At 38.7% G+C, this 27,213-nt stretch overlaps 1 protein-coding gene across 3 annotated transcripts; it reads right to left on the bottom strand.

Annotated features, from left to right (window-relative positions):
* Nucleotides 1-976: 976 nt before the first annotated feature.
* MS3_00001994 (uncharacterized protein) lies at nucleotides 977-15,718 on the bottom strand. Of its 3 annotated transcripts, XM_051209547.1 has the most exons (10): nucleotides 15,430-15,718; nucleotides 15,280-15,397; nucleotides 15,134-15,247; nucleotides 14,815-15,104; nucleotides 11,837-12,167; nucleotides 11,320-11,641; nucleotides 7,970-8,184; nucleotides 7,124-7,346; nucleotides 3,171-3,541; nucleotides 977-1,739 (listed from the first exon to the last, which is right to left on the bottom strand). In XM_051209547.1, the coding sequence occupies exons 1-9, from the start codon at nucleotides 15,510-15,512 to the stop codon at nucleotides 3,366-3,368; spliced, it is 1,872 nt and encodes a 623-aa protein (XP_051075002.1). In that variant the 5' UTR covers nucleotides 15,513-15,718; the 3' UTR covers nucleotides 977-1,739; nucleotides 3,171-3,365. The 3 variants fall into 3 exon arrangements, with proteins under 3 accessions (XP_051075002.1, XP_051075003.1, XP_051075004.1); XM_051209548.1 differs by lacking the exon at nucleotides 977-1,739 and having other exon boundaries at nucleotides 3,114-3,541; nucleotides 14,815-15,397; nucleotides 15,430-15,562; XM_051209549.1 differs by lacking the exons at nucleotides 977-1,739; nucleotides 15,280-15,397; nucleotides 15,430-15,718 and having other exon boundaries at nucleotides 3,114-3,541; nucleotides 11,320-12,167; nucleotides 14,815-15,242.
* Nucleotides 15,719-27,213: the final 11,495 nt, after the last annotated feature.

Genomic DNA, 27,213 nt, shown 5'->3' with positions numbered 1-27,213 from the left:
CCTCGACATCTGAGGGAAAACACGGAATACGATGGACAGCTCAGAACCAATTAGACGATTTGGAATTCGCAGATGACCTAGCCCTATCCCATACACACGAACAAATGCAGATGAAGACAACTAGTGTAGCAGTAGCCTCTACATCAGTAGGCCTCAATATGCACAAAGGAAAAAACAGGATCCTCAAATGCAACACGGGGAACACCAACTCAATCACATTAGATGGCGATACTCTAGATGTAGAGTCTTTCACGTGCCTGAACAGCATCATCGATGAACAGGAAGGATCGGATGCAGACGTAAAAGCGAGGATTGGCAAAGCAAGGGCCGCATTCCTACAATCGAAGAACATATGGAACTCAAAACAACTTTCAACCAATATCAGAGTGAGGATCTTCAATACGAACGTCAAGGCAGTTCTACTGTATGGAGCTGAAACTTGGAGAACTACAACAACCACCATCAAGAAGGTACAAGTATTTATAAATGGTTGTCTACGCAAGATACTCAACACCCATTGGCCGGATGCCATCGGCAACAGCCTTTTGTGGGAGAGAACAAACCAGCTTCCACCTGAAGAGGAAATTAAGAAAAAACGACGGAAATGGATAGGACATACATTACGCAAATCATCAAACTGCATCACGAGACAAGCCCTAACTTGGAATCCTGAAGGGAAGCGGAAAAGAGGAAGGCCAAAGAACACATTACGTCGAGAAATGGAAGCACATATGAAAAAGATGAGTAACAACCGGGAAGGATTTCCCAGGACAGGGTTGGATGTAGAGTGCTGGTGAGCGGCCTATGCTCCTCCACGAGGAGTAACAGGCGTAAGTAATCATAGAAAACTTCAAACCACAAAAAAACTTTACTTTATGTTAACCTATCTATTTGGTTATTTATTGAAAATATCACTGTATATATAACTCAAATATATTTTTTAATAAAGAAAATAATATGAAAGACAATTTAAAACCTCATCACGCTGGATAATAAGCTAATATTGTCAGAGTAGGTTTAAGGTGAGAACAAACTGTTTTGAATATCTCCCATTTCTATTCTAGTTGACCTTTTATTTTTATATATAAATGTTCTTAACAAGTATATGTGTGATCAGATTTTTCGGAATTCATTGAGCTAATATATCACATAGTTCTGATAATCTTCGTCTTCTTATTACATTATTCAAGGAACTAATTGTTTCACATATTTGTTAATATTTAGAGTCTACAATTATATCTATTATTAAGATAATTAATGTTACATTCCATCACATCAACTTAATAATAAGAAATACCATTCAAGTAAAACTAAATTGCTCTTTATTCAATTTTGGTGTTTTTCTCATCTAAGTTTATGTATATTGAAACAGATCATTTATGTCAAAAGAAAATATGCTGGTAAATATACTTAGTGAGAAATTAAAGTACAATTGAGCATTTATTTTGTGACTTAAACATATATTCCTCAAAGCAAACAATTTGTATTCAGAATTGAAAGGTTTTCATAAATTTCACGTCAATATTACATACGGCGCATATTCAATTTGGCCTTGATTTCCAAAATCTATGTTTGTTTACATATAGTATTACTGATATTGAAATTCTGACTACTAATATAATTAACATCGTCAGTAGAATTTAAATACGTAAAATTTACGAAGTGGTATGATAATATTCAATTGTTGAAACTGTTACGACGGTGAACTATTGTTTTCATTATTCAAGGTTTCGTGTAACCTAAAAATGTTTATAACATTGTAAGAAAATGAAAAAAATATGATTTTATTTAGGAATAATTCTCATCCACGTCTAGTAAAATATACTCCGAAACACTGAATACAGTTTCAGTCTCATGTAGATAATGAATGTAATAGCCAAATAAAGGGTCAGTGGAATCCGAATCCTCAATGATCAGTAACCAGTTAGTGTGTTGCTGATATAAATCATTCGGTCTATCAGTACGGAGATTTCAACGCAGTAGTCGGGAGCCCATGTTTGTCTTTCAGAAATAAATAATACAAGCTAACACACTGCGTTTGTTCATAAGATTGAATAGAACGTCTAATGTGTTGGTTAATAAGTTGAGAATATATATCCTTACACAATGATTTAGGTACGGTCTTATTTTGTACTACAAATATTTTTAACCCTTAGATAACTCTTGCAAGAATAAATCCACTTAAAGTATGTCAAGAATAGATATTTCTAAGGTTATAGTTTGAGTAATAATGCTGAAAGGCACTAAAGTAATATTTTAAGACCATGCTAAAATTTATCGTTAGACGTACATTTTTCCGAGGCTATATTTTAAAATTGTTGAACGGTTTACATACTAGTATAATGAATTAAGAACTGAAACACAGTAATCGACAATCAGATAAGAATCTCAATGGGTAGAAAACAACTTATTGCTTAATTATACGGAGATTTCCTTATTCACAGAAACGTGTATGTACAGCAAATGGGAAATACTGTTTTCGACTCCAATGTACAACAAGTTAGCCACAAGAAACTCTAAAGACAAATATCCAGTACAAACGAAGGCTGTGAAATACACAAATATTTAAAGGTTAAAAATAATAGGATTGTTTATTCATATAGCTGACAGTTTTAAAATTTCTCCTGTAGACCAGACTGGACAGACAAAAGTCAGAACGGTTCGATAACACTACTTAATAACTAAGGCATAGAACCCATCTGAAAAACAAATAGGTTTAGTTAACTTGGCAAGAATAACAGCTCAAATTAAAAGACCTGAAGAGGAATTCAGTCTCAATATCATATGTTGCGCAATCACTAGAGAGGCTGGACAAACCTGTGAGCAATAATAGATTTCATAGTGTCACAACACCTAATGACAAGATGGGAAATCCTGAGTAAACCTTGGAATTCAATTGTTTTGAATAAGTTTCCCGGGAACAAAGTGTGTGTGCCATGAGTCAATATGAATTTTGTTGGAATATTTAAACAAGTTGAATTGCTGACTTTAATATTCTACAGAATTCGTTTTATACATTCTAATTAAAAACTGATCTAAGGTTTTATTTTTACTACGACTGAAATCTTAATTATTTTAATTAGCATATATCAAGTAAAAAAGGATTCAAAAAGTTCAGAAAAAAATTTTTTTATTACTAGAAAATAAAGTCTAATGATTAGAAAACTAACCAGACAACAAATAGAATAATTCAAAAATCCATATGGTACAACAAATGTGTACTGAAAGTGCAATAATAATATTAGTCGTTATGAAGTGAAAAATTATTGATTAGAATTTTGTAATTAAAATTGAATTAATTAACATTGACCTAATATTGAATCACAATAATTATTGAAACGGAAGATAACACCATGCAGCATTTATCATTTGCCAAGTAATGCTTTTACAGCACGAACAATAGCATTTGCATCTACACCATATTTGGCTAGTAATTCTTTTGGTTTCCCAGAACGCGGCACTTCTCTGATAGCTAATCTCTGAACAGTATGATCTACGCCACACTGTGAGAGAGCTGCACTAACTGCATCTCCTATACCTCCTGTAAATAAATATCACAAAGAAGACAAACAGTAAAGAAAATGGATAAAGCAACAGATATAACGAATAATAGTCAGCTAAATCACTAAATAACGAAGCAAATCAAATTTAAATATAAGTAGTTTTATTTAATGAACAAGAAAAAATAAGAGCCTATGTAGAAACTTTTGACGGCATTATCTAGGGTAACATTAAAAAAAGTAGTATAACAATAATGTGCGACTTCGAACGGTCAGGAGAACTACGAGATATATGAAGATATGGAAGTAATGGGAAATTTTTAATTCAGACTAGTTACATGTGCTTCTGAACCAATACGCATACACCCTACGCCGTGGACAACCTTGCTAAAATATTTTAGGCTTCTACTTCGAAGCTTCCAAAGCGATTGCATTGCACAGTTAAACAGCTTTGAATTGTATGACTAGATGTATTAGAGAATTACTGATCAGGAGACAATATGTCCTCAAAAAATGTTTTAATCTTTTTAACAATAACGCCAAATTTTGAGGTTTCAAACATGAATAAAGTTACTATGAAAAATATATATGATTGGAAAATCTTGCAAGTTAATAAGCAACAAGTACCCCTGTAAAGTAATAACTTTATGACTAGCTGTGAAATAAAGGCTATTTTTTAAGAAATACACAAAAAATCAAATACCAAAACAGAAACCTCAACCGAAATGTTCTGGAGAAATACCGGACACTATGATCTATGAGATTTACAGAGTGAAACTGTTAAGAATGTATCAACTTTTAGGGAAAAGTAAATCTAATAAAACCGAATTGGTGAATGAAGTATTTAGTAAACAACTTGAAGCATACAGTACAATTCACAATGCCTAACAGATAACGACCATTTACATAAACGTCTGTGAATAGTTATACTTACTTACGCCTGTTACTCCCAATAGAGCATAGACCGCTGACCAGCATACTCCAACACTCTGTCCTGGGCCTTCTTTTCTAGTTTGATCCAATTGTTGTTCATTCTTCCCATGTCTATCCATTTCTCTGAGTAATGTGTTCTTTGGTCTTCCTCTTTTCCTTTGACCATGAGGATCCCATGTGAGGGCTTGTCTTGTGATGCAGTTGGGTGCTTTCTTCAATATGTATGTGTCCTATCCACTTCCAGCGCCTCTTCCTGATTTCTTTCTCCGCTGGGATTTGGTATGTCCGCTCTCACAATAGGATGTTGCTGATAGTATCTGGCCAACGGATCCAAAGTATTTTGCGTAGAAATCTGTTAACAAACACTTGTATCTTCTAGATGATGGCTTTCTTAGTTCTCCAGGTTTCCGCCCCATACAGTAGAACTGTCTTGACATTTGTATTGAAAATCCTGACTTTGGTGTTGGTTGACACTTGTTTCGAGTTCCAGATATTCTTCAGTTGTAAATGTGCTGCTCTTACTTTGCCGATCCACGCCTTCACATCTGCATCAGACCCACCGTGTTCATCAGTGATGCTGCCCACATATAGAAAGGTTTCTACATCTTCCAAATCTTCTCCGTCAATTGTGATTGGATCATCATCTGCGAAGTCTAGGTTGTCCACTGTATCCCGTGTTTCCCTTTAGATGTTGACGTCTTCATGGTCCAGTCGATCACCAGGAGAAAGAAGAAGGGTGAGAGTAAGCAACCTTGCCTGACACCGGTCTTTACTTCGAACGACTCTGTGAGCTGTCCTCCATGCACGATTTTGCAGTGTAATCCATCATAGGAATTCTGTATGATATTGACTATCTTCTAAGCCACGCCATAAGTGTTGAAGAAGCTTCCATAGTGTTGACCTGTCCACGCTGTCAAATGCTTTCTTGTTCAACTTTGTCATTGACGTACTTTTAGAGATAACACTCTCCTCATCTAAATTTACAGGGGTTGAACTTCTACCAGGAGGTTCACTTGTTGACTTAGAATATGCAGATGACATAGTTTTATTTGGTGAAGACGCTGACAAAATGCAGAGTCTTCTGACCACTCTAAGCAACAATGCAAGCATGTTCGGGATGCGATTCTCTCCCTCGAAATGCAAAATGTTGCTTCAGGATTGGGTTACATCGACACCCGAACTAGTGATAGGGAGTGAAGTAGTTGAGTGTGTCGACCGCTTCACTTATCTTGGAAGTCTCATCAGCCCTTGTGGTCTGGTGTGTGACGAAATCTCAGCACGGATACAGAAGGCTCGACTAGCTTTTGCCAACTTGCGTCATTTATGGCGTAGGCGAGATATCCGTCTATCAACCAAAGGACGTGTTTACTGCGCAGCAGTTCGTCCCGTCCTACTTTATGGCAGTGAAACATGGCCGGTAAGAGTAGAGGATATTCGTAGGTTACTAGTATTCGATCATAGGTGTCTTCGAAACATTGCTCGTATATCATGGGACCATCGAGTAAGTAACACAGTTGTTAGGAAACGGGTACTAGGTAAGGATGGCAAATCAATTGATGAAGTAGTGAAACTTCATCAGTTGAGATGGTTGGGACACGTGTTACGTATGCCCAACGACCGACTGCCTCGACGTGCTATGTTCAGTGGTATAGGAGTAGGTTGGAAGAAAGCTAGGGGCGGCCAAACCAAAACATGGCACAAGTCCATGAAGTCACTGACAAGTGAACTGAGTCATGTTGGTAGGTGTAGACTACCTGGTTGGGGACCGCGAGATGATAGCAACCGATGGTTAGAGACCCTGAATGACATGGCTCAAAATCGTTTGCAATGGCGCAGGTGCATCCACTCTCTGTGTTCTCCCAAATTCTAATCTTCTGAATTCTTCATGTCCCTTTTTTCCTCTTTCCAAATTTATTTCACTGGATTATACTCTTTAAATAACATCTCCAAACCCTAATCTTCCCGATTACTGCTTATACTCTTATTACCTCTACCACTACGGGATTTGAATCGACAAGTGCATCTCTGTGCTAATGTGGTGTGGTAACTCGAACTGATGTACGTACGTACGAAGTTCTACGTTGTTACTGACTGACTGACTGTCAAATGCTTTCTTGTAGCCAATGAAGTTGATGTAGAGTGATGAATTCCATTCAATTGGTTGTTCCATAATGATCCGTAGTGTTGCGTTTTGGTCTGTACATGATCTATCCTTACGGAATCCTGCCTGTTGGTCTCGAGGTTGGGCATCTACGCAGTCCTTCATTCTGTTTAACAATACCCTGTTGAAGACTTTTCCTGGTATTCAGAGAAGAGTGATGCCCCCGTAGTTATCACAGTTGCTGAGATCGCCTTTCTTCGGTATTTTGACCAGAAGTCCTTCTTTCCAGTCTTTTGGGACTTGTTCCTCATCCCAAATCTTATTGAAGAAAATGTGGAGTATCTTTGCAGTTACCGCTACGTCTGCTTTCAGTACCTCTGCTGCAATGTTGTCTGGTCCTCTGCTCTGTTGCTTTTGATTTGTCTGATGGTCATGTTGATCTCTTCAATTGTTGGTTAGCCAAAATCGATTGGGAGGTTCGGAACAGTTATACTACAACTATACAAGTGACCTAACAGTTTAACGGAGCTATGCGTAAAACAAAATTTTGATAGAAATTTCATATTTCGCTAATTTAATCACTACTTACCTTCGGGTGCATGGTCTTCTACTGTCAGTACTTTGTTACATGTTTCTTTGACAGCCTTTGCGAGTAATTCTGCATCTATTGGCTTAATAGTGAATGGATCAATTACACGAATATTAATATCTTCAGTTGCAAGAATATTGGCTGCTTTTAAGGCTTCAGTTACTGTAATACCACCACCAACTACAGTTAAATGGTCACCAGTAGGTCCTGCAGTGCGAACAACCTATTGAAGTGAAAGATAGCCATAAACAATTGTAAGCTTGTACATTTATGTACATTTATCTGGTTTTTGATAACAATCTATACAACTATCATACTATAAAGTCTAAAGCAAAGCACTATAAAAACATTGAGAGATTTGTTCTAATTACATAGAATAGGTTATAATATTATCAGTTTCTGATTTTATGGAAATATATATTTAGTGATTTGTGCGCTTTAGACTTAATGGATAGAATAATGATGGAATGAATAACAAAAGTAGTGTGACTGGCCTTGTAGAGGTAAATATTTATACATTTTAATAGTTTTATGAGAATTTTGTACATTTTATTGCATGTTGGCGCCAGGTAAATTTCGTACAGTGAATGTGGTTTAAAAACGTGAAGATAAATGTATCGCCAAATCGAGTTGATTAATTCTCTTTTGTCTACAACATTAATAATAGTGATATTTTTGGCATTTATTCTTAATGTTTAAAAACTAACTTCAAGAATGCAAACGTGTGAAGACATCAATTACGAACACCTGGACGAATTACTAGATTTTCTATGGTAAGTGGTAAAGCAAGATTGAAAAAGCATGTAAGATTTAAAAATACCAAATATAGGTTAGATTGTCACTTACTTTTCCTTTACCAATACAAAAGCATTCCTCGGGAGAATAAATTACAGGTTGATTAGGGCGTCCAGTTCGTATATAACAGATCCCCACTGTGTTAGCTGCCAATTCAACAGCTCGTTCGGTCGACACAGCATCTGATGGATAAAACACTGTGGAGCCAATGACAGAACGAAACATAGCCATATCTTCTAAAGCCATTTGACTTGGTCCATCTTCACCTGTTTCAGAAAAAAACATTACAAATAGTAAACAGATGAAAAAGGAGATAACCCCGACCCATTGAAATAACTGCCACACAGCATAAAATAAAATGTATCCAAAAAGTGATATACGAAATAAGCTTTGAATGGCATGTATTGATATTGTCGTGAATTGGGATAGGTAAGCAGCACAAGCCGGTTTCGTAAACTTTTGTTAATTAATGTGGTAAAGATATGAATGTTGACCAAATCCAATCACCATTTACCTTAAGTATCAAAATCCTAAATCTGATTTTCAGCCACATCAATAAAAGTTTAGAATTATTGAATATAGCCCCTCGAGGAAGTTATTTACAAAGCTTGAACCTGATTATATAGTTTAGAAAAGGAGAGGCTCTTAATAAGTGTTATAACTTGTGACATTGTGCCCTATTAATATACAACGTAATAATACTGCCAAATAGAGAACAGTGGCTTATCGACTGAACCGATGACGCATAAAACCCGTACCAGCAGTCTAGAGTCCTTATCAGTCCTTCTTCCCGCCTGTTGAGTCCAGAACACCAATCTCAGCCTCCGCGATATGAACCATATATTTCAAACATATCGGGTTTATATACAAACCAAACAGACCACATCACATCATAAAATTTGTACAAGATCTAGCCGAAAGTGGCTGTGATTGTGGGAAACTTTAATTAATAAACTGGGCATAACTGAAGAATGGCAAATCGTCTAATAATCGTCTGTAGGTCAAAATAAAGCTTATAATAAGAATATGAATATACCTAGTTTAGTTATTTAATTGTACAATAAAGATATATGCGTAGTATTAGTCCATAAATAGATCCCAACAGTTACCATTCATTATTCTCGTCGGAACATAACAGTAAGCTAACTCAGTGTATTGCTTTTGTTACTTTAAGTGTTTCATTAAACTAATCCGACACTAGTACGGTACGTTTGAGATAAACGGCAGTTAGACGCACATAATACACTGATCATCCTAATCCATGCAGATTTCAACTTTTACCAGCTGACTCACAATGTTCATCTACTACCTCAACTAAAATTAGCACTGTATATTCGATGACTATATAAAATGCAAGTAATCCTTTAGAGAAAAAGATGATCAAGAAGATGTATTTTATTCACTTACAAAGGTTTACACTGAGGGTTTGTAAGTTTGACATGCTATGATTAAAGCGTCTTACAAAATCAAAAGTTTCGTAAGCCTTTACTCAGAGATTCTGTGATCAAGTAAACTGAACTTCATTTTAATACTTTGAGAGAGTTATATTACTAATAGTATAACATTTATCACCAGAAATAAACGTTTTATTGAAGTTATCATTAATTTAAATACTGAAGACAGACATTACTTGTTGATTTATTTACTTGAATGTTGAAATTGGATGACGTTTATTATTGTTCCCTGTCTACTTATTTATTTAAAGCGCATATCCTGATGCAACGGTCAACCAGACATAAGCAACGTAGAAGCTAGCACGTATGTAGATGGAGGGGCACCTACAAAAGTGCCACGCAAATAGATTGGTAGGGAGGGAAAAGCAGTACTGTAGGGGCTGCTAATATGTCCAGCCCATATACGTTATTCTAGCTGCAGGACAGACTAATCTACTTTTTACCCTATTACTTATTCGCTTATTAACCCTGACTTTTTTGTGGTTTTATGTGTGTTAATTACTTACCTTATTCATCATGTGTCTGTTACCTATTGTCACGCTTGGTTAAATGGAGTTGGCTCACATGCTTTCTCTGATTATCTGTCAAGACCAACGATTGTGTGGAATATATATATTCGAAGTTAATTCTCGTATTTGACTTATTTAATTCTGTTATTTACCAACGCGATTTAAGTCGATGATTATATACGAGAGTTGGCGGTATGTATATTTTAATAACAATCATCATATGATCTAACTGGAGTCAGATATTGGAACACTAAGGTAGTGAGTCGAACGAAAACCTCATCAAAAATTCGATAACAATCATTCATATGATCCAACTGGAGTCAGATAAAGGGTCACAAAAAGTGACGAGCCCAACGACAAACCTAACACAGCAAACTACGTCAGTCAAGAACCGTCTGCACTCCATACTTTCGACGAACGAGCTCAACGCAGCTTCCTTCATCGATAATCTCATCAATAATATCATACGATCCTAGTAGAGTCAGATAAAAAGCCACCGAATTACAATAAAAACAAGAAAATAAATTTTTAAAAATACTTTACTGAATAATACGGACAAGATTCCTTTCAGTTTAATAAGACCACCTCACTTTTAAGGTAAATATGATAGAAAACTACAGTAGGATGGCCAGTGGCATCTACTCTGAACCACATTTGATATCACAAGTCACTGAGCTGCGCCATCACTAGGACCCTAGCGAGGGAACCGAGATGAGCCAACAGGTTTCAGACTTATAAAGCAATCTTTTATATTACAGTACTTTCATAAACCCACTATGTCTTTCCTTATCCACGAAGTCTTTGAAATGGCAAATTGTGGGAGTCTCTGGGATGACATTCATAAAATATGATCAAGTCACCTAAGTTGGCGTCTCAAAACGGTAAAATCAAAGACTTCGTCATCGGTGCCGTCCCAATGATTACCTTCACTTGATAGGTGTTCATACAGAAGCGTGATGAAAAGCGGATACCGTATGCTCTAACCAGACAGGCAGATAAGAAAGCTAGGAAAAACTAACTCACTGGGTACTTATATATGAATCACATTCTATGTGTGAGAGCGAAGGATGTTAATTAAGTGAGTACAAAAAGGTGGAGAGGGAAGTTAAACGCTTTTACCAATAAGCCACTAGGGTACTTGGAGAATTATGATTTTAGACCGATGGTAGGAATGGTCTCAAAGACCAGGGGATAAATTGAGTGCAAACCCATTCCAGTAACCGCTTTCCATGATACTACATCTCAAGTCGATCAAACCCTTAGGTCAACAGCTTGAACTCTTTCCGAAAAAAAGCCACAAACTTCGGTTTCGGTGCCTGCATAGTGTCGCAGCCCACACATAAATACAGTGTACAATTATGAAGCAACTGAAAAGGAGTGATATTACCAAACGAACTTTGATATTTTAATATATAACCATTTTATACATTGAACTCACCAATGCTGACTCCGACATGTGAACCAGAGAAATTACAGTTGGTCTGAGAAATTGCACCCATGCGTATTTGGTCGAAAGACCGAGTGAGAAAGGCGGCAAAAGTACTGACAAATGGAATGGTTCGCCCACGTGCAGCGCAACCAATAGCCACACCAACTAAGTTTTGCTCTGCGATGAAACACTCGACAAATTGATCTGGTTTAACATCTCTAAGTTTAATACTAAAAGTTGAATTCTTAGTATCACCATCGAGACCAATAACTCGGTCACAAGTTTGACCAATACGAGAGAGAGCTGTGCCATAGGCGAGTCGAGTAGCCACCTAATGGTAAGTAAACATGAGGCGGATACATATGGAAAGAAATACCTCCACAAAATAATTTACCATTGTAAATGATTTGAGAAAACTGAACTATGCAGTAAACACACAACCAAGTAAAACTTTATATATATATATATATATATATATATATATATATATATATATATATATATATAAAGCATATTGATAAATTACCATATCTCCTATTTTATATTGTGGGGCGGACGGGAGCTTGATAGTACCCATTAATTTTAGTTCACTGCAATCATCCAGCGGTTTTGAAGGTAGAGGATATCTGCCAACTGAAGTGTTGCTTATTTGAGCATTGAGGTAATCCAGTACTTCCTTCGCCTTACTTCCAAGAGGTTTACCATGCCAATTCTCCTGATCAGCAATACCAGGGAAATCATGACCTTTGTACGTTTTACAAATTAAAGCAACAGGTTTATTTTTGACCGTACGAGCACATGAAAATGCTTCAAGTAACTCCTCAATGTTATGACCATCTACCACTATAGAATGACACCTAAAGTGATCATTAAAAAATACTTTCCCTTTAATAATTATGACAAAATATATAAACTCTTTCGAACATAAAAATGTTAATGAAATTTACCCACCACAGTATGAAACTATATACAATAACTAAACATACGAGATAAAAACACCGAATTTATTTATTTATTCATTTGAACACATAAATATTGGTACAAGACAGCGCCAATATATACGCGCCACACTTTTATGGTAAGCAATCTAACCACAAGAGCGAAGTTTATTTACTATACATACTGTTGATTAAGATTTATTGGTTAAAATAAGTTATAAGCCCAGTAAGCAGTATGGTTTGACTATACATTGAAGTTGCTTTCTCTAAATATTAGAGATGACGGGGAGGAAAACATGAAGTTACTCATATATCTATAACTAGGAATTCAGCAGCAAAAATAGTTATATTCACTAATGTATTTGCAATGATATTTCTTATGAACATTAATGATTGTTTGGCTAAAAGGACTCGCCTTATTGCAATCTTTCTTTTATATATTACCACCTCTGAATTAACCACTTATATGAATCCGGTGTCCATCTTGTGTTAATGAGGTATGGCAACTTGGACCGATGCATATATGTGCCTGGTCCTACGTTGTGGCTGACTGACTAAAAGGACTCGCCAGTAATTACTCACTAGGCTACTTTAATTTCAACTGTGGTTTATAAATGTTAAATTTCAGGTTTTAACCCTGTTTCACCTACTTCCCTTTGAGCGGCTGAGTACTATCATTAGTTCCTACTAAAAGTTTGGCTTCAAGCAGAGTAGTTAAACCTGTACTTAGAAAATGAGTCACATTATACGTTAAGGTCATTCTGGATTGAGTGAGTTACTTCGGGTAACAAGGAATGTCAAAATCAGATCCGTTTTAACACAGATTACCATAAGATTTGTTGCCACAATCAGTATAATGAATTTTAGGGTAAGAAATATGTCTGGTTTAGTTAGAGAAAATGAAATTTCAGTTGGTCATTTAGTAGCAAGGTAGAACCTGGGTACATAAAAACATCGGTTCAAGTTGCCACTCCATTGGGAAAGAGATGGAATTATTAGGCCGAATTCCAGAGTAGTGGAGGTAGCAACAGCACCAGTGGTAGAAAAGATAAAAAAAGATTAGGCATCGAAGGTATAGTTCAAGGAAATATAAATAAGCCAAAAATAAACAAGGAAAATGATGCGGAAGTCAGAAGCATAGGATCAGGGGAGGGCAGGGTGGATGCACTTGCGCCACTGGAAACGATTTTAAGCCATGTCATTCAGTCTCGAACCACTAGTTACGATAACAATGCGGACCCCCACCAAATAATCTACGGATGTTAATGAGGCCCAGTTCAACTGTCAATGACTTTATGGACGGATGCCATATTTTTGTTGACAGCTAACTTTCCTGCAACCTATTCTTACGCCAGACAACATCGCTCGTTCTGAGTGATAATGATATGAGTCACATATGTTACATCCAAATAGCTTTTGCTCCTCTTGTAGAGTGGCTGAGGCGTTCAACTTCCGATTAGTAACTCGGGCATGAACCCTGTACCACATATTTCGTTCTAGGGAACCGGTTAGTATTATCGCTGACATCTAGAATGTGGCGATCGGGTCGATCTAAAGTTAGTTCTCATCATCAGTTTGGATAACATTGAAAACATTTTAGTTTAAGTTTACTGTATGACACTCTTTGCTTACAAGCATGGCTTTTACATAAATTTGACGTATTGATGTTTACTTGAGATGTATTTACTGTAGTATGGTTTACGTTGGTTGAGGACAGTTTAGTCGAAATTCTTTGTACTTCTACAGTAGTTTTTCGAGCGATTTTACAATTAAAAGCATAGAAGGGCGTTGCATTTTAAAATAATGATGAATGTATTCAGATTGACTATTGCATGATAGTCCACTCTTCACGTAGTGGTGTTGATAAAAATATTTTTTCAATATTGTATCACAAAAGCGGAATAATTTCATTTGAAACGCGAAAGTAATTGTTTATACAACTGTGACATTTTTTCAGGCATTTATTGCCTACCTCTATTGGCAAAGTGGTTACACATTTGTATTTTGTTTAGACAATATAACTAACCTCTATCCAGATAATGTTTGGGAATTCTGGCAATATGCCGGAACTCGAAAGGCTTATTAGTGCTGGATAAACATTGGATACATACGAAGTCATTTTAAGGGCAATGTTGTATAAATTGAAGTTAGTGCTTGGAAATTTTATTACTTAACATGGAATCGGCAAACGAACTGAGATGTTTAGACATACTTTTCTAGTAACTAGAGTCGCATAGCAATAACATGCAGAACTGATATGATGTATATAACACGGCTAAACTGTAACCCAAAGATGATCAGAAAAAACTGAGTGACCTAGTTCTGAATCCGCTGTTACACCAAGCACGATGGGATTTCTTACCATTCAAAATTATACTTTTTCACATCCTCTAGGACAATATTATTGTACCTAATCCTTAGGACACTAAACACCTAATTCAACATATTATTCGCAAGTAACAGGTACGTTACCTACTTACTAAGTATATGGGATTTTAACAATACCAAAAAAAAGATATTAAAAAATGAACAGAGAAAAACTTTAACGGGACGTTTATAATCATACCCAAATGCTTCAGTTCTTAGTCGATAAGTTTCTAAATGGTGCTGCAGTTGTGTCGGCTGACTTTGTCCAAGGCGATTAACATCAAATATTATAACAAGATTATCCAGTTTGTAATATGATGAGAAGGCTATTGCTTCCCAAACACTCCCTTCAGCAGATTCCCCATCTCCAACCACGCAGTATACCCTATAACTTGCTTTGTCAATATATTTCCCGACGTACGCCATCCCAGCAGCATTGCTGACACCTTGACCAAGAGAACCAGTTGAAACATCAACAAAAGACAGGCGCTACAAGCGTCAGGTATTAAAATTCTTACCGGAGTGGGATGACCTTCTAAGTCTGAATCTATCTTGCGTAGATTAAGCAATTCTGACTCAGGGAACAACCCGACCTGAGCCCATGCTGCGTAAAGTATTGGAGCGGCATGGCCCTACAGTGAATCTCCTAGAAAAAGTTGCCTACTTTAGATAATACAAATCTATCATTTGATGGATTTTTAGGTGATTCTGGGTTGTAGCGCATTTCCTTCAGGAAAAGTACAGACATTATTTCAGCCAGTGATGAACATGAAGTAGGATGTCTAAGACACAATGACTGAGATGTGAATGTTACCCAGATCCTGCTGCTTCAGTGGCTTTTACTGAGTTTATTCTAAGGCGTGTAGCTACATCTTTGAGAATCTGGACTTCACCCATGATCGGACAGCGAGATACTAACGACAGGCGATCTGAGAATTGAAGTTATTGCTTCCTGATTTGACGACCTTGAGTGGCTTAAATAAAAAAATTCACTCCTCAATCTTCAGTGATAAGGCTAGTAGGTTGGTGAACCTGTGTTAATCTTGACAGATTGCCTTCCAGTGGAGGTTCAGCTTCTCTTGAAATGTTCACTGATGAGGCTGATACCACTTGTTCGGATAAGGCATTTCAGCCACTGAAAACTCGATGAGGAAAACGGGACCCCATTTTAAGTTTATAAAATTGCTGTTTGTGAACCTCCTTGCTAGGACCCCGGCTATTATTAGTGCTGGATGGAGCAGAAAGATAATACACATTAACACCCAATTCATAGTTAGAGATACGAGATGCCAGTATAATGTCACCTCGCGTCCCACGATACGACAAAAGGAAAAGGTTTAGGCGTTTTAAACGCTCATCGAAGGAGTTTAGAAAACCCCTGTAGCGGTAAATAAATCCCCAAAATAAATAGCTACATAAGTTTTCGACATTGGATGCTGGACACATTAGTTTTAACGGACTCACCTAGCTGAAGGCACTCGGTCATGCATCCGCATCAGTTCATGAGTGGGAACGCTGTTCTCGAAATCGCCTGCAATCGCCAGCCAGATTAGATCAGACGATCCTCGGTATATAGATAGTCTATCAAATATATCTTCGATCCTCCTCGCTTCTATCTTCTGATTTCAATTACCGTGTCCAATAAGCATGAGCACACTTCTAAGCGCCAACCTCGATCCCATCCAACTAATTCGTCCGAGTCAGCGTGGAGTTCAAAATTATCGGTTTCACTTCATATTGTTCTCTAGATTTTGACATCATCCGCAAACACCAATGCCAACCACTTAAGCACTAGCGGCAATTCATTAACGTAGAGAAGGGATAGTGGAGGGCCTAAGATGATGCCTTGAAGTACATCAATTTCGACCGGCGTGCATTCGGACAGCGTACCACCGACTCTCTTTTTGTATCACATCTGTTATTACGAAGCTCGAGAGCTTCTGCATATGACCTACGTGTGAAACTTTGTCAAACACTTTTCTAAAGTCTGTAAATATCACATTGACAGACAGAACGTTATCTAAGGCTTCTGTCCAACCTTCTCTCGCAATAAGTAATTTAGTCAAGGATGAATGCTTGTTACGAAACCCATGTTGTTCAGGAGTTAACAGATTGTGTGAATCTATGTGACTTAGTAGATTAACCCGAATAATCTTTTCAAGTAACTCAACGACTATGCTGGTTAGACTGGCAGGCCGATAGTTAGGTACGATCTGTCTCTGACCGTCCTTAAACATAGGACTGACTATATGTGGTGTTTGAACGAACTAATAATGCCTTTGTACTTGTTGAATGCTCGATTTCGAATTCCAAATACAATACATTCGTTTGTGCTTGTGTCTCACTTCTTAATTCAATTGCGTTAATTTTGGGATTCCTAGTTCATAATACAATTCAAATAATTGAAACATTATAAGCCTGTAATGGAAAAGTTAGATATTCATTCAACTTCGGAAGCTTTTGAAGATTACTTTGAAAGGTTCGAAATCTGGGCTATGACCAAGGAAGATGACGAGTATGTTAATATTGTGGCACACTTCCTCACATTCATTGGAAAAGGAGCATACAGCTTATTAAGAATTCTGACTATGCCGGAAAAGCCTATCTCGCTTCCTTATACAACTCTCAAGGAACTGCTGCTAGACTATATTAATTATACAAATTTCGAATGCGGTAAAGGAGGAAGATCTCATAAAATGACTCATGTGGATATAAAAAATTCTACTACATTACTACGTCATCCTGACCCAGTGCATACTCAAGGTTATGCAGATAATTCATTGAGGAGTTGCGATGCAGTTCACGAGGATGGGCACAAGTTTGGTCAATGTTTGTTCTGTGGCAAGTTCCACTCTTTGAATTCATGTAAATTTCGTAATTCTAAATGCTCTGATTGTGGTGATATTGGACATATTCAGTCAGTCTGTAATACTACTGTTCATCTTACTGCAACTAATATTAAGTATTGTAATTCTGATTCTACTGAGTCGAGTATTCATGATGATCATTTATCTTTATCAACGATTTCAAAAGACAGTGCAGAGTCATATGGCAGTTCAGAGTTAGATGAAATCCAGAATTCTTGTGAGACAACAGTTCCTAATCAACCGATTTATCAGAATTCTCATGCTATTGTACCAGGTATGACTTTTCCTAATGATTCACATATTTCTAATGAAATTACTTGCAATATTGAGGAAAATATGTTAAATGAACCTAATCATGATCGGAAACTTGATGTGGTTTGGATAGATGCTGGTTTTTCTAACGATCCTACGCTCTGCAATGACAGTCCTAATGAATTTCATAAGGATATTTCAGAAGAATCAAATCCTGATGTCATATCATATATCACCTATCCTCATAATCCATTTGATCCTTGTGAAAAACCTGCTCAGTGCGAAGCACGAGTACTAAGTGACCTCGAGTTTGATTACATTTCGGATGATTTCATATCAACTGCTGTTTACCCTTATCACAAAAAACAGTTCTAATGTTCACTCTAAACAATGTGAGAAATATGTTTTAAATGAAGCCACATTATTCATAACTTGGGGATATAAAGATCCAACATTATTTCGTGGGGGAGGATAGTGTTGAAAAATCTATGGTTCAAATTCTAGATATTAATGGTTTCATTACAAAACCGACATGCTGGTTGTATACAATTCCAGGTGAGTCTGTTCCGATTTCGTTTGTTAATTCCAATACTAATGAGCACTTTCTAGATACTACAAAGTTTTTATCTTATACAATGTCGGACAGACTCAGGATGAACTTAACAAGAAGACGTACAACCGATTACAAACACTTATACTTCTATTTAAGCTGTGGCGGATGTGGTGTTTGAATGGACTAATGATATCTTTGTACTTGTTGAGTGCTCGATTTCGAATTCCAAATACAATACATTCGTTTGCGCTTGTGTCTCACTTCTTAATTCAATTGCGTTATTTCTGGGACTCTTAGTTCGTCCTATAAATCAAATAATTCAAAACATTATACTATAGCATCTTCCCAATCTCGAGAGAGTTAAGCGAGTGAGGCGGACATGTTTAAGAGCGTCTCCAGTGGTCTTGAACTAATGTCCGCAACAGATGACAGCACTCATGGATGTGACCCATCAGGACCTAGTATCATACAAGGTTTGAAGTTAGTGGTCAATGGAAGAACAGTTTCCTCAATCACATGTTCAGATTCTACTGCTGGTATGTCGGTGTGGTTGGGACAAGTATTTGTCAATTTGAAATCATGAGTCAATTGAAGCTAGACCCCCAAGGAAAACCTAGAAGCACTGGACGGCCGTTTCGTTCTGGCATGGGACTCCTCATCAGTGCGCATCCACGATCCAGCACCCCGCGGATGCGCACTGATCAGGAGTCCCATGCCAGAACGAAACGGCCGTCCAGTGCTTCTAGGTTTTCCTTGGGAGTCTAGCTTCAATTGACTCATGATTTCAACCTGTGAAATTTCTAAAAATCTCCACAAAATCCATTCTGACAGGTATTTGTAACAACACACACGGAGTGGACTTCGCTAAAATAGTTTGAGAATGTCTCAGCTTTTGGCAAATCTGATTCAGCTAATAAATCTGAATTTTCATGCAACAGTAGTGGGGGAATACCGTCACTATGTTTTGTTCGCCGTTTAACGCACGAACAATTACGGCTACCATATGCCAACTGTTGTTCGCGATTAGTACTGGATTTCTTACATATATTCCGGATACTTTTATATTCCCACTTAAATGATGCTGATTTATTATGCAAAATAACTCTTTAAATAGTGTTTGTGACGTTGAATTGGTTTCACTTCCTACCGAGTTATCCCATTACAAGCAAAACTCGACAATTCGCTAAAAACGAATCCTTCTCGTAACCCTGTGAAATCAGTAAATATAAAAGTGAGCTGAAATAGCTTCGATGAGATAGGGGGATAGCCATTTGCGTATCAGAATACTGTTTTCAGTACCATATTTTAAAACTTTTCATGATCCTAAACTTTCGGCTTCTTTTTGAACCCCATCCATTTGTACAGCTCTTTGCCAAGTCATACCGTATTCATGCTTCTTTTATTTAACTAATCAGAATGCTCTTCCTTAAAAAGTACCTTGATGATGCCACAGGTATTCAGTGTTTGACAACGCTTTTACCAGTAACACCTAATATATTTCGTTCCCACCCAGAGAAATCAAAAGACAGAGTCGAGGAGATCAGAAGAGTGTATTTGGCGATTACCAATATATCGGAATTCTCTGATCTAATCTGGCTAGCGATTGCGGTAGATGTTGAGCACAGCGTTACCACACGTGATCTGGTGCGGATGCATGACCGAGCGCCTTCAGCTAGATGAGTTCACTAAAACATATGGTCAGCATCCAATGTCGAAAACTTAGAGCTATTTATTTCGGGGATTTATTTACCGCAACTGATCACTCCCCCCTAGTACGGCAGTGACGACCCTAAGACGTGGCCAGCCAGAAGTTTAAACCCAACGAGTTTGTCGTTGGTAAACACTCTTCTGATAGCTTACTAAGTGTAGCAGCGTCTGGTCGTCTTTCCTTACTATATGGGACCGAGGTACAACATAGTAAAAAAAGAAAGTTACAACGAAAATTTCGACTCCTCGTAAACTGCATCGTTCTTTTCCAGCCGTCCTGGAAAAGAAAAAAGAAAGTGTAAGTGCATGTCGAAATACACTCGTAAGTGCGTAAAAACACAATGTCGGCGAAAAAATGGAAAATATACTCAAGCACACGTAATAGCGTTAAAAAATGTTTTTTGTGTTTTGTGTTTCTTTAAATAAAAATATAAATATACAAGCATATTTAAATTGTCTTTTTTTTAAAAATTATATATCGTAAAAAGAAAGATCGAGATAATATAAAATGTTAAGTAGTGCCTTACGTCCAGTAGTCGTTTAAATGTTCTGGAAATTTAACTCTTCTTCCAGAACGCGTCGTTTTAGGTTTATTTTCAGATACTGTCGAAGTATCATCGCTAGTGTTGGTTGTCGATCAAGGAATTATGAGTGTCGTTCGATTGTACCGAAGGAAGATCGACGTAGATAGGATTTCCTTCCAAATACGCTGCTTTGAGGCGACCGATGCTGATACTATCGTTGGTTCCGTTCTTATCGATTAGATAGCACTTAGATTCGCGTTGAAGAACTTTGAAAGGTCCTTCGTATGCTGATTCGAATGGTCGTCGATGCGAGTCTCAACGTACGAAAACGTGTGTACTATATCGTAAGTCAGGTTGAACGAAAACATCAGTTGATTGAGGTCGAGTGGAAGCAGGTTTAACTGAACCCATTGCGTTTGAAAGCCTGTTCGTGTAGGAGGTTAGATCCATGTTCATTGAAAAGGACGAAGGATCCACGAATTCTCCTGGAAGTCGAAGTGTCGTTCCATAAACGAGTTGAGCCGCAGTGTATCCAATGTCAGCTTTCACTGCATTGCGGATACCTAGTAAGACGAGTGGAAGAGCGTCGGTCCACTGTGAAACGTTTGCAGCTAATAGTGAAGCTTTTAGTTGTCGATGAAAACGTTCTACCAACCCGTTTGCTTGTGGATAGTGGGCGGTCGTTCGGAAGCGAGTGATTCCTAAAAGTGTGGTCAGACAACGGAAAAGTTCAGATTCGAACTGACGTCCGCGGTCTGTAGTGATGGTTGAAGGGCAACCGAAGTTTGCTACCCATCGTTCGACGAAGGCGCGAGCCACTGTTTCAGCAGTGATGTCCTTGATAGGTACTGCTTCTGGCCATCGAGTGAAACGGTCCACGCAGGTTAAGAGGTAAGAGTATCCATTTGAATCTGGTAAAGGTCCTACCAAATCCAGATGAACATGGTCGAAACGAGCATCGGAAGTTTCAAATGAGCCTAAGGGACATTTATTGTGTCTGATAACCTTAGATTTTTGGCAGCTTACACAGGAGCGTGCCCACTCCCTCACGTCTTTATTCATGCCAGGCCAGCAAAACCGTTCTGCTATAAGCTTGATGGTTGCACGAACACCTGGATGCGAAAGTTTGTGCAATGTGTTGAAGACATGGCGTCGATAATGTTTCGGCACGATTGGGCGATCCCTACCTGTAGATGTGTCACACAGTAAGGTTTCCTTACCTGTTCCCATCTGTTTGATGCGTAGTTTAAGGGTTGTGGACGATAACTCGTGCTGAAGATCACTGTCTTCTTTTTGAAGCTCGGCGAGTTTCAGAAGGTCGATTCCTTGGAAACTGTTCAAGGAAGTTATGCGAGATAAGGCGTCTGCAACTACATTGTTTGCTCCAGAGATGTTTTGAATGTCTGAAGTAGACTGCGAAATGTAGTCCAGTTGTCGAGACTCACGGGGAGAGTACTTGTCAGAAGGAGAGCTTAGAGAGAAGGTGAGTGGTTTGTGGTCAGTGAAAAGAGTGAATTCACGAACTTCGATGAAGTGTTGAAAATGTCGTACAGCACAATACATAGCTAGGAGTTCCCTACCGAATGTGCTGTACCTCGACTCAGTGTCTAGCAATCGTCTAGAGAAAAATGCTAATGGTTGCCAGGAGTTGTTAACCCATTGTTGTAAGACTCCTCCGATTGCTGAGTCGGATGCGTCTACTGCGATGCTAATGGGTGCTCGGGTGTCCTGATATGCAAGCATTGTTGCTTTCGCGATAAGTTCCTTAACTGTGGAGAATGCTTTTCGTGCGGTGTCGTCCAGATTGATGGATTTCGCATTTCCATGAAGTTGGTCGATAAGAGGTTTCATAAGTAATGCGCATTTCGGTATGAAACGTCTATAGAAACTTACGAGGCCGTTAAACGTGCGTAATTGCCTAACGGTGGTCGGTTCTGGGTAATCCAGAATGGCCGCCACTTTGGTTCTAAGGGGTCGGATACCTTGAGCATCGATAGTGTGTCCCAGAAAGTCTAATGAGTCGGTTCCGAATTGGCATTTCTGAACGTTTACAGTAATGCCATGTTTTTGTAGTCGTTCGAAAACAAGATCCAGATGCTTGAGATGTGTTTCTCTGTCCGGACTTGCAATTAGGCAGTCGTCAACATACGCATGTACGAAGTTGAGACCTCGAATCTTTGGAATGTTTGAGCAGCATTTCTTAGACCGAAAGGCATTCGCGAAAATTCATAGAGTCCGAAGGGAGTTATGGTAGCTGTTTTCGGTATGTCGTCAGTAGCCATAGGGATTTGGTTATACGCTTTAACCAAGTCGATTTTCGAAAAGACAGTTGTACCTTTCAAGGTAGCTGTCAAATCGTGAATGTGAGGCAACGGGTAACGATCGGGAATGGTTTTCGCATTCAATCGCCGATAGTCACCAGTTGGACGCCAATCGTTGGTGTCATTTTTAGGGATCATGTGCAGCGGAGATGCATATGGGCTACTTGACGGTCGTGTGATTCCTAAGTCTATCATGTGATCGAACTCGTTTTTCGCCAACCTTAGCTTTTCAGGAGCTAGTCGTCGTGCTTTAGAGAATACAGGTGGTCCTGTAGTCGTGATGTGATGTGTAACGTTGCTGGTTACACACGGCAGTTTCGGTTGAGTTTGTTGTATCCCAGGGTACTTGTCGAGTAGTGGCTGACAGAGTGGGTTTATCCTATGCTTAATTGTGACTGGGGATAAGTTGCAACCAGAAAAGGAAGTTACGCAAACGGACAAATTAGTGTTTCCGTCTACTAGCCTCCGTTTGCGCGTGTCGATGATCAGATTATGGTGTTGTAGAAGATCCATACCAATGATTGGCATAGAAACATCAGCAACAACGAAGATCCAGTGAATGGGTTTGCGTAAACACACGTTAAAGCAAACGTACCTTTTGCCATACGTAGCGATAGGTTTTCCGTTTGCCGCCTGTAAGTTTAGGGTCGATTCGTGTAGTCGGTCGTTAGGATTTGCTGGGAGAACGCTAACTTCTGCGCCAGTGTCGACGAGGTAGCGAACTCTCGTTGTCACATCTGTGACGAATAACAGACGGCTTTGTTCGCCGGCTACGGTTGCCGTTAACGCGTGCCGGCTTGGAAGTTTCCCGAATTGTTTTTCGAATCAGTCGGTTTCGTGTTGGGAAAATTGCAGGGTTTTCTGCAATTTCTGAAAAGCTTTCCATACTGGTTATGATACCAGCACCAGTCGGGGTTATCTGTCTCTCGTGGTCTAGAGACAGATCGCTTACGAGAAATGCTTCTACGTGGTGTGCGCGATCTCTTACGGTCGGTACGAAGACTAAGATAACGCGTGAGTGTGTGACATAAGTCGGTTATATCATTCTGAGTCGTGTGAGGCTTTTCTTTGACTGAAAATACCTCGGTAGTAGAAGACTTCGTAATTTCTAGAATGCGGTCGGCAGATGCAGCTAGCTCGTCTAAGCCGTTGTTCTGGAACGAGACCAGAACTGCTTGCACCTGTTGGGGAAGTTTTGACAAGAAGAGTTGTTTGAATAGACCTTCGTCGAAAGTTCTTAGGCCTATAACCTCTCTCATCCGTTGCAACATGTCTGTCGCAGAACCGTGTTGCAGGTCGATGTTATTGAAGAGTTGATCTAACCTTTGTCGATCGGTTAGGTCTCCTCGTTTAAGAATCGAACGTTTTAAGGTTTCGTAAGGTTCAGAAACATCACTAATAAACATACTAGGTGTTACGTACCTGTTGAATTCGCGCGGTAGTGCCTTGACTACTGCGAGGAATTGTGCACGTGTGTCGATCACGCCGTGCTCGGAGAAGTCGGCTTCTGCGTAGCAAAACCAGGCTTCGATGTTGTCGGGCCAGAAAGGCATCAGTTGAAACGAAGGTGGGGACAAAGTCTTAAGCTCGAGTACTTTAGGTGTCTGTTCAGTCATGATGAAGTATGAAGTACGATAATGAACGAGGGGAAAATATATATATATCCAAGAAAAAACACGAAAAAAAATCACAATGTTCAAAAAAAAATAAAAAATAAGGCTATGATATATAAAAATCCCAAAAAGGAACAGACTCACAGTTGCAATTAGGCGTACCAGATCACGTCGGTCTCACCAATGATGATGTCATAGGTATTCAGTGTTTGACAACGCTTTTACCAGTAACACCTAATATATTTCGTTCCCACCCAGAGAAATCAAAAGACAGAGTCGAGGAGATCAGAAGAGTGTATTTGGCGATTACCAATATATCGGAATTCTCTGATCTAATCTGGCTAGCGATTGCGGTAGATGTTGAGCACAGCGTTACCACACGTGATCTGGTGCGGATGCATGACCGAGCGCCTTCAGCTAGATGAGTTCACTAAAACATATGGTCAGCATCCAATGTCGAAAACTTAGAGCTATTTATTTCGGGGATTTATTTACCGCTACAACTTTAACAATAGAAAATTAGACTGATGTCATACCTTCATGATTTCACCCCAAATGACTCAACTGAAATAGACATAAACATGGTCTGTTTCGCTTCTCTTCCTTTCTATATTTTACCCTTCTTTCCAGCCCCTTCAATATATGCCACCGAAAACACATATGAAACTGGTGACTTTGTCCTGCGCCATTATTGCTTCAGCTGTTCCAGAATGATATAAGGTCGCGGTTTGTAGAAGCTCTCAACCGTACGCGGATTTATTCTCGACCATCAGTTGCACGTCGCGACGCCACTTCCTTAAAGCGCGCCGACTGTCATATTTACAATACGAGTCTAACTAATATTATTTGCATTCATATTTGAGATGTGTTATCGCCCATAATTCAATGAACAGTGTACCTTACGAAATTAAAAAAAACTAACTGAGTAACCCACACAATGAAGACTGTATCTTCCTCAACAATTTGGTCGCGCTTGTAAACTGGCATTCCTCATGTAAAAGTCTCTTATTTGAGAATAAATTATTATTATTTACAGCTGGAAATCAAGAAAATCCTTCATTTTTAAGGCCAGTAGATATAGAATTCTATTGGTGAAAACCATTGATATACCCAACTCATTCTTCTAATACGATGCTAGTATCACACTGTCCGCTACAAAGGACGTGACTATCATTATTTGTGATACTCAGGCTATCCCTTCCATTGAGATTCCGCAGCCAATAAAGTGTGCTGTTTTGATATCTTTTTCTACAAAGCAAGGAAGCTTAACTTCCAGACTGTTTCACTCTGAATTACCACAAGTATACGGAGTTTGACATCACCTTTTCCAGTAACAGCGTCTATAATCGAAACGTGTCAACATAGTCAAGTCAAAACTCGGAAGTGAGGACTTTCGATGATATATTTGATAGACTGCTCAGTCTAAGCCGGTTAGCGGTTGTTGGAGAAGTTGAGCACAGTGTACCCACTCGTGGTCTGGTGAGGATGTATTCCCGAGAGCTTACAGCTAGATGACGTTTAACTTACTTAGTCTGCATGGAGAATTAAACGACATCCTGACCAGTACAGAAAACTTATGAGGATGTGATCATTATGAATCAGCCGACTTACGCTTCACTTCATTTTAACCGACCATTCATACGTTTCACCAATAAGCTACCTGAGAACTTGGAGTCGATACTCAAAACGTATCCTGAACTCTGGAAAATATCGACGAAATTCGCGTGGGTGAATACGTACTTACTCCAATTACCACTCGTGGAAGAACAGACAGCCCACCAGCACTCTCCATAGAACTCTGTCCTCGAAAATCCTTCCCAGTTGTTGTCCGTTCTTTTGATTTCTGCCTCCAATTCCCGGCGCAATGCGTTTCTTGGTCTTCCTCTTTTCCTCTTGACTTCAGGATTCCAAGTTGGCACTTGCCTAGTAGTGCAGCCTGATGATTTCCGTAATTTATGTCCTATCCACTTGAGGCCTCCTTATCTAATATCCTCTTCAATTGGGAGCTGGTTTACTCTCTGCCACAGTAGTATCTGATCAGCGAACATTGAATATCCTGCGTCGATAACTGTTTATGAATGCCTTTACTTTTTTGATGATGTTTGTAGTAGTTCTCCAAGTTTCAGCTCTGTACAGTAGAACGGTCTTGACGTTCGTATTGAAGATTGTAACTTTGATGTTGGCTGATAGTTGTTTTTAGTTCTATATATTCTTCAATTGTAGACATGCTATCCTTGTTTTGCCAATCCTTGCATTCACATGTGCATCAGATCCTCCATGTTCATCGATTATGCTGCCCAGATATGTGAATTTTTCCACCTGTGCCAGACTCTCCGTCAAGTGTGATTGAGTTAGTGTTTTCCGTGTTGTATTTGAGGGTGTTGCTTTTCCCCTTTGTGTATATTGAAGCCTACTGAATCTGCGAATAGCGATATGACTGACCACGTCGCGACAACACGAACAACTGTATTCTTAAAAGCACGGCAAGTAACTCATGAAAAGCTACAAATGATGAAGGAAAGATTCGCGAATCATGGGCCTGAGTATTTATGTACTTTAGCCATCCAGTATCTTGTTTCACGATTTTTATGGAGTTTTGTTCTCTGAGCTGGATGGTTTGGTCGTGGAGCTCTCATCGTTCTTTCGGAAGAACGATGAGAGCTCCACGACCAAACCATCCAGCTCAGAGAACAAGTCTCCGTCATAATCATCCACCTAAGCTAAAAGTCTTTCTCACCATCCCAGTTTTACGATTTGCTTT

This window comes from Schistosoma haematobium, chromosome 1 (assembly GCF_000699445.3).
Source record: "Schistosoma haematobium chromosome 1, whole genome shotgun sequence".
NCBI classification, from domain to species: Eukaryota; Metazoa; Platyhelminthes; class Trematoda; order Strigeidida; family Schistosomatidae; genus Schistosoma; species Schistosoma haematobium.
The sequence above is the reverse complement of the archived record's forward strand: the minus strand, read 5'-3'. Positions and strand labels throughout refer to the sequence as shown.